General features: G+C 33.2%; 1 protein-coding gene across 4 annotated transcripts; it reads left to right on the top strand.

Annotated features, from left to right (window-relative positions):
* The first annotated feature begins 676 nt into the window (after nt 1-676).
* On the top strand, nt 677-9,886 carry LOC141720994 (uncharacterized). Of its 4 annotated transcripts, none has more exons than XM_074523716.1 (15): nt 677-830; nt 1,040-1,118; nt 2,352-2,453; nt 2,576-2,620; nt 2,729-2,999; nt 3,137-3,396; nt 3,891-4,044; nt 5,420-5,529; nt 5,608-5,695; nt 6,145-6,480; nt 6,547-6,621; nt 6,930-7,555; nt 8,839-8,947; nt 9,034-9,213; nt 9,459-9,886. In XM_074523716.1, exons 5-15 carry the CDS (start codon nt 2,832-2,834, stop codon nt 9,633-9,635), a joined length of 2,283 nt encoding a protein of 760 aa, XP_074379817.1. In that variant the 5' UTR covers nt 677-830; nt 1,040-1,118; nt 2,352-2,453; nt 2,576-2,620; nt 2,729-2,831; the 3' UTR covers nt 9,636-9,886. The 4 variants fall into 4 exon arrangements, with proteins under 4 accessions (XP_074379817.1, XP_074379819.1, XP_074379818.1 ...); XM_074523717.1 differs by having other exon boundaries at nt 692-834; XM_074523718.1 differs by lacking the exon at nt 1,040-1,118 and having other exon boundaries at nt 691-830.
* The last annotated feature ends 3,353 nt before the right edge of the window (nt 9,887-13,239 follow it).

The following is a 13,239-nucleotide window of genomic DNA, read 5'->3' as shown; positions in this document are numbered from 1 at the left end:
TGCACTTCTTCCTCAACCACAACTTCATCTTCCGAAACTTGAGATTTTTTGGGGGTTGCAACCTTCCCAGACCTCAATGTGATTGCCTTAACCTTCTTTTTAGCTTCCTTCTTGCTCGGGACTTCAGTGTCACTAGGAAGTATCCCAGATTGACGATTGAGCAATGCATTAGCAATCTGCCCAATTTGATTCTCCAAGATCTTAATAGACACCGCTTGACTCTTGCACATGAGCCTCAACTCCTCCAATTCAGATTTTTCATTAGACTGCTGCAGCTGGAATTGTTCTCTTGGTGTATATTACGGTTGCTGAAAACCAGGAGGGTTGTATTGCTTTAGTACAATCTAAAGTTATGATCCAACATCGTGGAAATTATGTCAATATATATATATATGTAAAAGAAGTTTCATGTAAATTCAAACGATATAATTTTAATTTTATAATAATTTTATTTTCTTATATAATATTAAAATAGAGATTGAATAATCATTTTTTCATCATAAAGTAAACGATCAAAATTTCAAATAACAAAATTATTTAAAAATTTGGATACTCACTTATTTTTACATGATAATTAACATACATATTATAAGAAAATAATATTTAACAGACATATAGTTGGATTTTTAATTTAATATTTAGATATTATTATAAGAAAATGAAAATAATGAAATAAACCTCTGTTTGATACTGAAATGTACTGTATTTTCAATTGTCCAGTTCCCAAATCTCTTCAACACAGCTTCCCGAAGATTGAATATATTGCGACTTAATCCGGGATCTTTGCTACACAAAATGTATCGATAATCGAGCCCTAACTTGCACTTTAAGTAGGTGAGTTTTTTTTTTTTTTTTTTTTGCGGCTGTTTATTTTATACGATTTTCTTCAGTTCTAATTAATTTTTATTGTATTTCGATTGTACCCTCATAATTCGATTTTATAACTGTATCATATGTACGTGTATGTGTATATGTGTATGGTCATTCGAAGTTGTAATTGAGATGAATTTACTGCGTGTGTGTGTGTGCGTGGACACAGATTTGTGAGGTATGCAGTAATGAAAGACAAGAATTCGACTTCTGTGCTCAAGCGAGTTTTGGTCAAATGTGGAGCTCAGGCATGTTTTTTCCGTATATTCGTAATTGCGCTTATGTTTCGATGATGATTGTTACTTGATTATGTTTGTATGTTGCCCATTCATGACTTGTAGAGGCGATAGTTGCTTGTTTGCTTTAGGCAGTTGTTGAAGCCATTTTTTGCTTCCGGTCTTCGGTGATCGGAACTTTGGTTTCGCGTGTTAAGTGTTTTGTTGAGAGAATTAATTAATGTGTTCAAATAGGAACCGCATCCCCATGGAATTTCAAACCATTCTTATTTCCCCTGATAAGTCCAAACAACCCCTCAATGACAGTCGAATGAAATTTTCTCTTTGTAGGTGCATTCAGATGAATGTTTCTAGATGATTTTCAGTTGAAGATTATTGTTATATTTACCTCAGATATTTTGTTAGATATGTTGCTTATCCAATATACATATCATCTTTATTTTGTATGTCTGAGTGAATATAGAGGGCTTTTTTTCTTTGTGTCTGGTATTTATATTACTGGAATGATTTCCGTGTTACCAGTTTTTTTTACGTGAAGTCTTCTCTACACGTCTTTTTGACTTTCTTCGCACATGCAATCAAGTTTGTACATCTTTTTAAAGTTTTGTTTCAAATTAAATGTAACTTTAAATTTTATTTTAAGATAAAACCACAAAAAACTGTTATGTGCAAGTACTATTGTAATTAGACCTTAAAGTGTGCAAAAAAGGGACAAGGGACAAGTGGAATGAAGGAAGGAGTAGTTCTTGCACTTGCTTCTTTTTCTGTTGCAGGACCTTGACCTTGAGAACGAGCATAATGCTATAAATTACAGGGATATTCATTTGTAGTTAACTTGATGCCCCACTATGATCTTCTGCTATCAGAGCTCTATATTTAATCTGTCTAGTGATTTTGCTGAACCATCATGTCTAGATTGTCGTTTTGGTCTATATTTCTTGTTAGTTTTTTGCACTGCAGTTTTAGCATCATTTCTTTTTACAACTTCTTTATTTTGTTAGGAATATAACAATTTTTTGAGCAAAAAAAATGATATAATCAAAATGTCTCCTTTGTTTCGAATATATACTTTTTGTGAAGTTGCAAAATGAAATACAGCAAATAACAGTTGCTGATATAGGAGTGATTGCCTCGTTCAATAACCTGTAACCCTTTATTACCTTATCCGAGGAAATTTAATTATTAATTCCTCATAGCCAATGTGGCTCGTCTTATTAGTTCCTTTTATGTAAAATGGTTTCGCAGTCAAAAGAATATGGGAGTTGTGTTGCAGCAAAGGTTCCAGAAGTTGAACGTGATATGTGTCTTAAGGAGTTTCTTGCACTGAGGAATTGCATGCAGAATGTGGTAATATTCACTGTAATTTATAAGGAAGCAAATTTCTGTAATGAAAGTGACTTTCCTGTTTCGTGTAATTTTATCTTTCAGTTGCTTGATCTGCACTTATCAACTTTTTTTCCCTTGTATAGCTCAAAGGAAGGGTTTAATTTCATGAAATTCATTGCAGATTGAAGGTATGAATATTATATAATTCAAATTATGGGAACACTTACTGATTTCATATTTGGTTATTCTTATAAATTAAATTCTCCCTAATACCATATTTCCCCCTTTTTTCACAGCATTGTTCACAAATTCTAGTATAAATTTTGTTCAAGCCTTGTCCAAGTGGCAGTTCTGTAAATTTGATATTGTGGTATATAGCTCAGAGTAGGTGCTAAAAGCATGTCTGGGGAAGGATCAAGTTCTCAGCCTAGTGTTGGATTTCGTGGATCTGGTTCTATGTCACATGTTTATATTCAGCATCCACCCTTAAGATGTAGAGTTCCTGGATCAAGAGGTTTATTTTATGATGATGGAAATAAATTAATAATCTCTCCAACATCTGATCAGGTACAGTATATAAAGTAGAATTAAATATATTTTGCTGTCTAGGTGGCAAATAATGTGAAATTTCGTCTTAATCTTTTGCCTTTTATCCTCTTCATGTTTATGAGGATGAATTTTGTAACTTATTGTCTGATTTTCAGGTTGTTTCATGGAAAACATCCCCATCTAATGCGGAAGTTATTCCGGAATCCGATTCAATAGTAGAAGGGCCAGTACTATTGGTTCGCTATTCATTAGATATGAAGCTTCTAGCTATTCAGCGATCTAATCATGAGGTTCAGTTCTGGATCAAAGAGACAGGGTATACTTTTAAACAGAGGTGCAAATCTGAGTTAGAGACAATACTAGGGTTTTTTTGGACGGATTGTCCAACTTGTGATGTTGTCTTTGTAAAGACCAGGTATGCCTCTGATTAAGTAATCGTATATATTATTAATATTATTATTAATTTATTATTGTGTTAAATTGAGTCTGCTTGTCAGATCAAGTTCACAACCGGCTTGTCTGTCAAATTTTAGTTGTTTTTTGTAATTTTAAATTATTTGTGGTATGGTTTAACTAGTTTTTTGGGGAGCTGGACCCTTAATTTGGGATTTATGGTCCATACTTATTAAACTTGACTTGAGATAGCCAAGATAAAGATATGTAGTTGGTTTGAGTTGGGATATAAAGATAGTTTTCCTCCCATTATAATAAGCCTAGTAGGGGAAAAAATGTGTTTTTGTATCTGTACTATAGCTATGGCTATAAGAGAGGAACTACTTTATTTTTGGTAATCCGTTGGCTGGTAGGTTCTTCGCGGCAGGTTAGATAAAATGAGTATGGATCAATTGATTCTGAGATGAGATCAGTTGTTACCCTTTCAGTGTTGTCTGAAGTAGAGTTTTCTTGTAGTGGTTTGGACTTCTTCTCTTATGATTCTGAAATGAGATCGCTTCGTTTGGTCGAGACAAAGAAATTAAATGTGAGTTGGTACATTTATACACATGAAAGCCGCCTGGTGCTTCTTGCCTCGGGAATGCAGTGCAAGAGCTTTTCTGGGTATCAGGTATGTGCACTATTACTTCTCTGTTTTTTTCAACACTACTTGGCTTTGTTAGATCTTAAAACTGAATAGGACTTTGGTGTTCTGTGGCTAATGGATTTGTTGATTTGAGCCAGCAGTCATTTCCCTGCTAACGATGAATATAGTTATATAGAACTAGTAATTGCGAAGAAAAAAACCGTGTTGACAAAATTGAATTGTGGTTGACAAAGCTAGATAATGGTAAAGTAAAAATGTAGGCAATTTTATACTGTTGCAAAAATAAGATGCCAATTAGCAAAAAAAGAACTTTGAATTAAGAGAATGCAGTCACTTTTGTTCAAGGCTACTACTTATTATACTAATTAATTATCTTTTAATTTAGGATGTAATATCATATTGAGTTTTGAGTTTAATTAGGAAAGTAGATTATTTTTTTGTAGTAGCTAGTTATTTGTAATTCATAAAAGTTCATTTAGTAACTACTTTCTCATGTGAGAGGAGTTTTTTTGATGAGTGTTGATCGTAGTTAATTGATGATAAATTTCAGAATATGTAGCATCTCTTTGGTTTTACTAGATAAACTTATAAAATTATCAGCAATTGGGCCTGTTTATCACGTTATAGTCTGGGGAGGGGAGGGTGAATATTTGACATGGTATCTTGACTAAGGTTGTTGATTTGTTGCTATGACATTAAGAGATTCTGTTTCCATACAGTTACAGGTTGTATGTATGGTAGACTGTCCGGCCATCATCAAGTTTTGGCCACTTTTTATAGCTAGTTCTTGCTTGCGGATCATAAGAACAACTTAAATGAATAGTTAGCTTTTAGCTTATACGTTTTAGTTTTTAGAATAGTTTTTTCGTAATGATTTATTGTGGAAATGTTTTTCTAAGCCAAGTCATAGACTTAGGTAGCTGCTTGTCCTTTACTTGGAAGCTCCATTTCCATAAAATAAAGGATTTTACACATGGTAGAATGTTATATTATCAAATATCAGTGACACTGTAATATATTGTTACAATAAAATATGCATCTGAGTGTATACGGCATCTTACTATCTTAGTATGACGGATGTACATGGCATTTATTTCTGTATTCTGTTTAAGCAGTAAGTTTATAGGAAGTAACCTTTATTCAAGCCGTAAGTTCTATTCTTTAAAGTGAGGCTTTGTATTATTGTAAACTTTGTAGCAGAATATGTATAATACAAATTTCAAGGTTCTCTACAATCTTTCTCTCCTCTCTACTATTGTTCCATTAAATTATTTCCGCATTTCTCATATTCTCTGAGGTTGATATATGCCCGTCTTTAGGTGTAATCCCTCACAAAAGAACTTCGAGTATTACTTTACGTAAAAAAACTGAATATATGTATTATTTGTATTCTGATTAGCTTTCATCTGTGGGGATAATCCGCCTACCAAAGTTTGAGATGGCTATGGCGAAACCAGAGGCCAATAATAAGCCTGTCCTAGCTTCTGAAGACATACATGTTGTTACTGTGTAAGATTTTCTTTGCTTAATCCAGTAACTCCTCAGTGTTGTCAAAAATTTGAAGACTCATTATCTTAACTTTTACAGTTATGGTAGGATATACTGCTTGCAAGTTGATAGAGTTGCAATGCTACTGCACTCATACAGATTCTACCGTGATGCTGTTGTACAACAGGTGAGTTTATCTTAACGTATTCAATTACGTCTTGTATCTTCTCAGTCTGTATAGGTGTCAGTGCTCTTTTTTCTCTGGCCTTCATAGTTTTGACTTTCAACTGAATATCCAATGACAGTCATGTGTTTATTGTTAGTTGTTAACTAACAGTTTGCTCATATTAAATGCTGAAGTTTTATGTTGCGCCTGAAAAATTAGATGACCAGCTTAACCGTTTCTATATAATGTAACTGTTAAATTTGTAATACACGCATGACAAATGAACCTTCTCCTTGAGTTGATTTTTCTTTTTCCCTGTTTTTACTATGTTTAGTTGGGATTTGTCTGACTTTATTTCTTTATTTTTTCAGCTGTGTGAATGTTCAAATTTAATCGTAGTTGTTTTGATCAGCTTTTGACTTTAATATCTGTATTCTTTTTCCTTGACGATGATGCCATAACATTTGTAGGGTTCTTTGCCTGTTTATTCGAGCAAAATAGCTGTCAGTGTGGTCGATAATGTTTTGCTTGTGCACCAAGCGGATGCGAAGGTTGTCATCTTATATGACCTATTTTCAGATTCCCGTGCCCCTATATCTGCTCCACTACCTCTATTATTTAGGGGGGTTTACAGGACCGACATTTCATCCTCTCATTCAAGTAGCAACCTTTCTGAAACTTCAGAGGAAAAAGATTTTACTGATAAAGAAGCAATCATTTATGGAGATGATTGGACTTTTCTTGTTCCTGATCTTATATGCGATGTTGCTAATGGTCTTTTGTGGAAGATCCAGCTGGATTTGGAGGCAAGTTTTGATGATTGCTTTAGCTTTCTCATTATATTCTTGTGCTGATTGTCTACAACTTTTCAGGCAATATCCGCTAGTAGTTCAGAAGTTCCATCTGTACTCGAGTTCTTGCAGCGGAGGAAATTGGAAGCAAAGAAGGTAACATCATATATTAAGGAATATCTTCTTTTTTTTTGGTGTCTGGGGGAGGGGGGGGGGGGGGGTTCTGTTGTACTGCTCTATTGGCCTACAACATGTGGTAATAATTGTTATAAAATCAATATAAAATAAATTGTTTTTAGTAAACAGATGTTATATTAATTTTCTTTTTTGTGTGTTTATTTTGTAATATTCCTGTATGTACTGAATGATATCTACTCTTAGTGTTCCTTGAGATTTTTTAATGTAAAAATTTGCATACTTCTTCTGAAGATGCCTGGTATTCTTAATTAATTCCTATATTTCAGGCTAAAGAATTGTGTCTGGGAATAGCTCGCAACATCATTCTGGAAAGGAGACCTCTATACATGGTTACACGCTCAATCGATGTTTTAGTTACTTCTTACTCTTACGCAGTCAAAACAGGAAGTTATCTGAAGGGTGTAAACGCTGAGAAGCCTTCATCCTCTGGTGTTACCAGCGTAAACAAAACTGACACTGCTGCTGATGAATCCACTAAAAGAGGAGATGCTTCTGGAAAATCTGTCAAGCATGGCCCTGCTGCTGAATTGGGGGATGGATCTGTTTCTAGTCATAGTTACTCCACTTTAGACTCTGATGACAATTCTTTCTCTGATAGGCAGAAAATTAGACCTGTCAATCTTCAATCTTCCGGGGGTGATATAGACAGAGAAAACTTAACAAGGGTTGATGCCAGTAATGAAGAATTTCATCCATCAGTATCACAATCTCAAATTATAGGACATAGTAACTCCATGTCAAATGTTAATAATTCCGATATTCATGATACTCAAATAAATTCGGCAGCAATCACATCAGATGAGATGTATAGTTTCGTGTTTGCTCCTGTTGAGGAAGAGATGGCAGGGGATTCTTTTTACTTGGCTTCTGTCATTATTGAGTTCCTACGCAGGTAAACCCGATTTGATTGTCTTCTATACTTGGCATCATTAGCATGTTTTTGTTTGTATTAATGCAAATGAATAGCATATACTGGCGGCTCTTGATTGTGTTTGCAACTTTGCATACAGAAATACGATGAAAATACCAAGTAACGGTTTTAAAAAAATATATATATATATTTGGCATCTCTGTAGTCTTTGCCCAAATTTGTTATGTTTTTTTCCTAGAGGGGGGAAGAGAGAGGGGTTGTGAATGATAACTAAGAGAGGTTATCATTTCTGTGTATATGCTCACTATATACTGATTTTTCGTAAGAACAACAATGCTGTTGAACAAGTTGTCTTATATGTCAATACATGTCTGATCACCGGTATGGCGGCATCCGGCATGTATCTGACCACTTTTAGGTTCCATGTATTTGGAAAAGTGATTATATAAGTTTGATACCTAGAGACATACCAATAAGGCAGCACCTAACCAGATGATGTGAGAAATGGCAGGTGAGACCAGTGTTCCAGATAAGTTCTGATGAAAACCTCCCACTATCAATCAAACTCAATAAAACTTTACAGCTGGTAAACTCTGCTGAGTTACAGAGAATAAACTCCCAGTTATGATCTAAATAATCTACTTCCCTAATTTAAATCAAAGTCTTAATAATAACTGCCAACCCTAAGTGATAATTACTAGACACGTTGTTCAAATATAATAGATAATAACTATTTCTTTCATAATCGGCTTCTGAGTCTCTTATATTAATTTTCGTATCACAAGTTCAGACCTATATAACTGGGTTTTCACTTCAAAGAATGACCAGGTTGACATGAAAGAAAAGAGTAATAATTTTAAATCCTTACACGTTTGCAATATCAGTAACTACAGTATTTGAGAGGGGCAGTCAGTATATTCATTTGCTTTGGTAGTTCTATCTATGATTATATGTAGATACTTCTGCTATGTAGCTTCTGGTTTCCAACTGCCATCTAGAACTATATATATCCTGACAGCCATGTTATGGCATCAAGAAAGATCTATATTGATGCTATATGCACGCATCTCTAACTGGGGTGAGACAAATAGACCCGAGATCCTGTACGTTCAATATTAGTGGTGATCTTATCACTACTAGCACACATGGATTTATTGAATGACCAAATTGAGCTTCAGGCAGTTTGGAAGGCAGGGAAACTTGTTAACGATATCTTTGGACCTTGATTTTCCTAACATTTTTCAGTTTTTATATTTTCTGAATTTTGATACTCAAATTTACCTACCTTGTACTGATTGTTGCAGCTCCAACATTGAAAAGGTGAGAGTCCATCCAAATAATTATGTTCTGACCATACGACTACTCGCTCGGACTGAGCGATACCCAGAGCTTGGATTGTTCATCACAAACAAGGTATTATATATTCAATATGGTGTTCTAAAATAAGACTTTGTTTCTTTGACGCCATGGTGCTTGAAGTTGGTTCGATTTGTTTGCAGATTATCGAACCTTCAAAAGAAGTAGCTTTTCAGCTACTAGAGGCAGGTGATCAGCATTTTCTAACGAAGAAGTTGGGTTTAGAAATGCTGAGGCAGTTGTCACTACATCATGACTATGTCTTGCTACTAGTACAAAATGGATACTACCTTGAAGCTTTACGTTATGCTCGCAAAAATAAGGTAAAGCGAATGAACCTCGATGTTAAAAATAATTATGAGCCGATGTTACCAATACTTTTAAGTTCTGACCATAATAGTTAGCTCACAATATGCACATACTAGGTTTTGACTGCCTATTAATGTTGGCAATGGCATGCAAGATTTGCCAGTGACAATTTAATGTAGCTTAGATAGTTGACCAACAATAACTGTTTCTCCAGTTCCATAGTTGCAAAGTTATCTTAAATTTATAATGATCATTGCAGGTTTATACTGTACGCCCTTCATTGTTTCTGGAAGCAGCTTATGCTTCAAATGACTCGCAGCAGTTGGCTGCAGTCCTGAGGTTCTTCTCTGACTACTTTCCTGGCTTTAGAAACACTCCTGATCACAATTCATACTGCAGTGTTCTTGCTGGCATGGGTTCGTCTATTGTAGCTTGAGCTATGTATTAGAGATCATTGTACTATAAAATAAATTTTAACTGTTGTAGTACTATGCTAGTTACGTAGTTCCTACTTCCTAATATCAATAGTGTCAAATATTTTGAGGACACCTACTGAAGACATTGTGTTTAATTTAACTTTGTTGGAACTTCTTATAGTTCTCCCCAAAGTCTTAATTGATACAATAAGACTTTCTTAAGCAAATGAAGGCAATATTCAACTTGTATTGTTTAGTGGGTTCTCTTGTATCTGCTAGTCCAATGCTTTCTCCCTTCCATAATTAGAATATGTTATGTTTTTCAGACAATATGTACTGTCTTGCAACTTGTAGTTTATGGTATTGCTGAATATGATATGTGTGGCTGTAGAATAGCAAAACAAGACTGGGGATAGATTCTTTTCTTGGGCTACAAACCCATGAGAAGACAGACAACTTTCAGCAAGTGGCTATTATCATATGTGGTTATTTATGTGTTTTGTGTATAAATGTGTGCAAACTTGTGCATGTGTATTAGAAAAATGATGAGATGAGATTCTTGGTGTAAACCTTTTCAAGAAGATTAAGATGAGGGCTATGGGATATTGCAGCTGAGTGCACGCTCTATGTTACCTAGAATTAAGGGCAACCCATTGAAGGGGGAGCCTCTGCAAAGAATATTGATTACAGAAGCATGCCTGATGCCTCAACCTACAAAGCACCACTGATAGGTCAAACATGGTTTGCACATTGCAATACATGATAAATAAATAAATAAATAAATAATTTCGGAACAAAATGAAAGTTTAGGGGAAATTTTTTATGGGAAAGGAAGAAAGTTCAGTTTTTCGGTGAAAATAAATCAGAAACATAGTTGATCATTTTATTCTACCTACTTTATACAATTGAATTATGACACAGCATTTGGTATGTAATCTGTTATCTGTATATCAAAGTTGCTATGATTGACCAGTGACAGTGCACAGGTCCATGTATCATGTATTTATCATTAATCATTGCTTGGTATGATTTATCAAGATTTTTAGTTTGTTAATTACAAATGACTACAGTTTGAGAATAGTTTTAATTGTAATGAACATTATTTTAGGCAATATGTTGCTTACAGTATTTAGCATGTAATTAAGTGAGTTATGGGTTGGTAGCAAACATGCAATTATGCGTGAGCCTACCTGGTGGAGCAGGTGGAAGCAGAAAGACTACCATACCACCTAATACTAGTTTATCCATTAAAAAATATTATAAATATAAAAATAATTTATTTATTGTAACGCCTTTTTATACTTCTCCCAAATTGATCGCAAACAAATTGTAATATTTCGGACCAAGTTAAGGCCAATCGAGCCGATAGTCTATTTTTTCATCATTAACTCCGTGGCATTCTACGTTAGATATGCACAAAAAGTCCACCGGGCCGGATATGTTAGATATGCACAAAAAGTCCATCGGGCCGGGTTTTATCCGGACTTTAAAAAGCCCGATTTATTTTAAAACGGATCGGGCTGGGCTTTTTTAAAAATCGGATCGGGTCGGGCCGGGCCGGGCTTCCTAAGAAATATAAGGCTCGTTTTAGGCCCGCGGGCCGGGCCGGATCGGGCCGAACCGGGCTTTATCTAGGCTTATTATTTATATATTAAAAAAATATTTTAATAATTTATAACTCGAATTATGAGTAGTTTAAATACCAGAGAAAATAATATCTTGATATATTAGATAGAGTAGTTTAGATACCGAAATAAATAATTATTTTTAATATAATATATAAATAATCATATATACTTTAATTGTTTATAATATTATGATATATTATTTTAAAAATCATAAAAAGTATTGTACATTTTCAAATTCTATATAAAAAAATCGGTTTTTTAATCGGGTTTTTCAAAAAGCCCGGGCTTTTATCCGGACTTTTTTCGATCCGGACTTTTATCCGCGCTTTTCAGGTTTTGGGCCGGGCCGGATTTTTGAGAAAAAATGTAGTCCATTTAAGGCCCGCGGGTCGGGCCGAAACGGGCCGGATTTTTTTCCGGATCGGACTTTTTTCCGGATCGGATCGGATCGGATTTCGGGCTTCGGATTTTTTGAACATCTTTGTTCTATGTAGCAGGGTCATAACTACAAATTATCTTACAACTTTACATACATTTTGACTATATGCTTAAAATTATTATTTTAAATTTATGTTCAATTATAATTTTATTTTACAAAAGTAAAATCTATTATATATATAATAGAATAAATAGGGGGTTGGATAAGATATTTTATTTTATTTTAAATTACTAAATTATCCCTCGTCAATAAATATAAATATTTGTCAAATTTAATAACATATTTTAATTATATCTAACTCATTATTACTTTTCATCAGGTAAATATAAATGATTGTCATATTTAATAATATGTTAATTACACCTAACTCGTTAGTATCATTATTTTATATTTGTTACCATTTTTTAGAATATTAACAACCTAGACTTAATTGCATTTTATATACCTGAATAGTAATAATTTTGCACCGAAATGGTTAAAATTTTATTCACGCCAATCTGGTGGCTAAATTTTTATTTTTTTATAACGTAAGGACTCCGTACTTCAGCCCGTAATTTTTTTATTAAATATTAATAAATATAGGGGTATAATTGTCAAAAACAACTTATATAATTATAAGATGTATATACATTCGTCTTTTAATAATTTTATTAAACTGAAAATTTCTTAAATAAGTCCCAAATTTTTACTAGTGTTTATTGGCTCACAGATTAAACTAACATAAAAAATTTTAAGTCAAAAAATTAGTGTAAGCATAAAAAATGAATATTTTTATTACATAAGATTGTTATATCATTTTTAATAAATTAAATATTTCTTATATAAATCCAAAATACTTATGAGTGCTTACTAGCATGTTGAATAAGCTATCATTAACATTTCAAGTCAAAAAAATTGTTCATAAAAAAAAGGAATTAAAGAATGATTTCATATATACATTTTTCTATTACATAGCTATTCCAAAACATTTTTAATAAATTAAAAATTTCTTAAATAATTCCCAACTTTTTACCGGTGCTTAGTAGGACTCCGCTTAAGTTACCATGAAATTTTTGAGTCAAATAAAAAAACGAATATATGTGCAAATTATAATAATTTAAACATGTTTTGACAATTATACCCCTGGATCGGTTAATATTTAATAGAAAATTTTAAAAACTGAAGTACGGAGCCCCTATGTTATAAAAAATTTAAAATTTAGCCATCATATTGGCACAAATAAAATTTTAACAATTTTCGTGCAAAATTAATATTGTCCAAGTATACGAAGTGCAATTAAGTCATAAATTTAACATGGTAGATATTTATGAAAACGACAATGTTGATATATCAAGTATTAAACCCAAAAAATACAAGATATTTTCTTTTTTGTATACTAATAAAAGAGTGGATTACGAGAAATTTTTATAATAAAGTTGAATTTTTTATCATGCTTCCAAATCGAACATAAATTAATATTGGTTGGGAGATTTTGAATAAAAATAATAAATTATTAAAATTTTAAAATATCAACTTCACCGCGGGTATGAGTGTAATCAAGTCGAGTCGAGTTGAACA

This window comes from Apium graveolens, chromosome 4, assembly GCF_009905375.1.
Source record: "Apium graveolens cultivar Ventura chromosome 4, ASM990537v1, whole genome shotgun sequence".
Lineage (NCBI taxonomy): Eukaryota > Viridiplantae > Streptophyta > Magnoliopsida > Apiales > Apiaceae > Apium > Apium graveolens.
The sequence above is the reverse complement of the archived record's forward strand: the minus strand, read 5'-3'. Positions and strand labels throughout refer to the sequence as shown.

Bases quoted from the DNA above. Each gene is read 5' to 3' on its own strand.
- LOC141720994 (XM_074523716.1), top strand. From the start codon at position 2,832: ATGTCTGGGGAAGGATCAAGTTCTCAGCCTAGTGTTGGATTTCGTGGA. The intron at 3,000-3,136 runs GTACAGTATATA...TCTGATTTTCAG, and splicing joins TCTCTCCAACATCTGATCAG to GTTGTTTCATGGAAAACATC. The intron at 7,556-8,838 runs GTAAACCCGATT...TGATTGTTGCAG, and splicing joins ATTATTGAGTTCCTACGCAG to CTCCAACATTGAAAAGGTGA.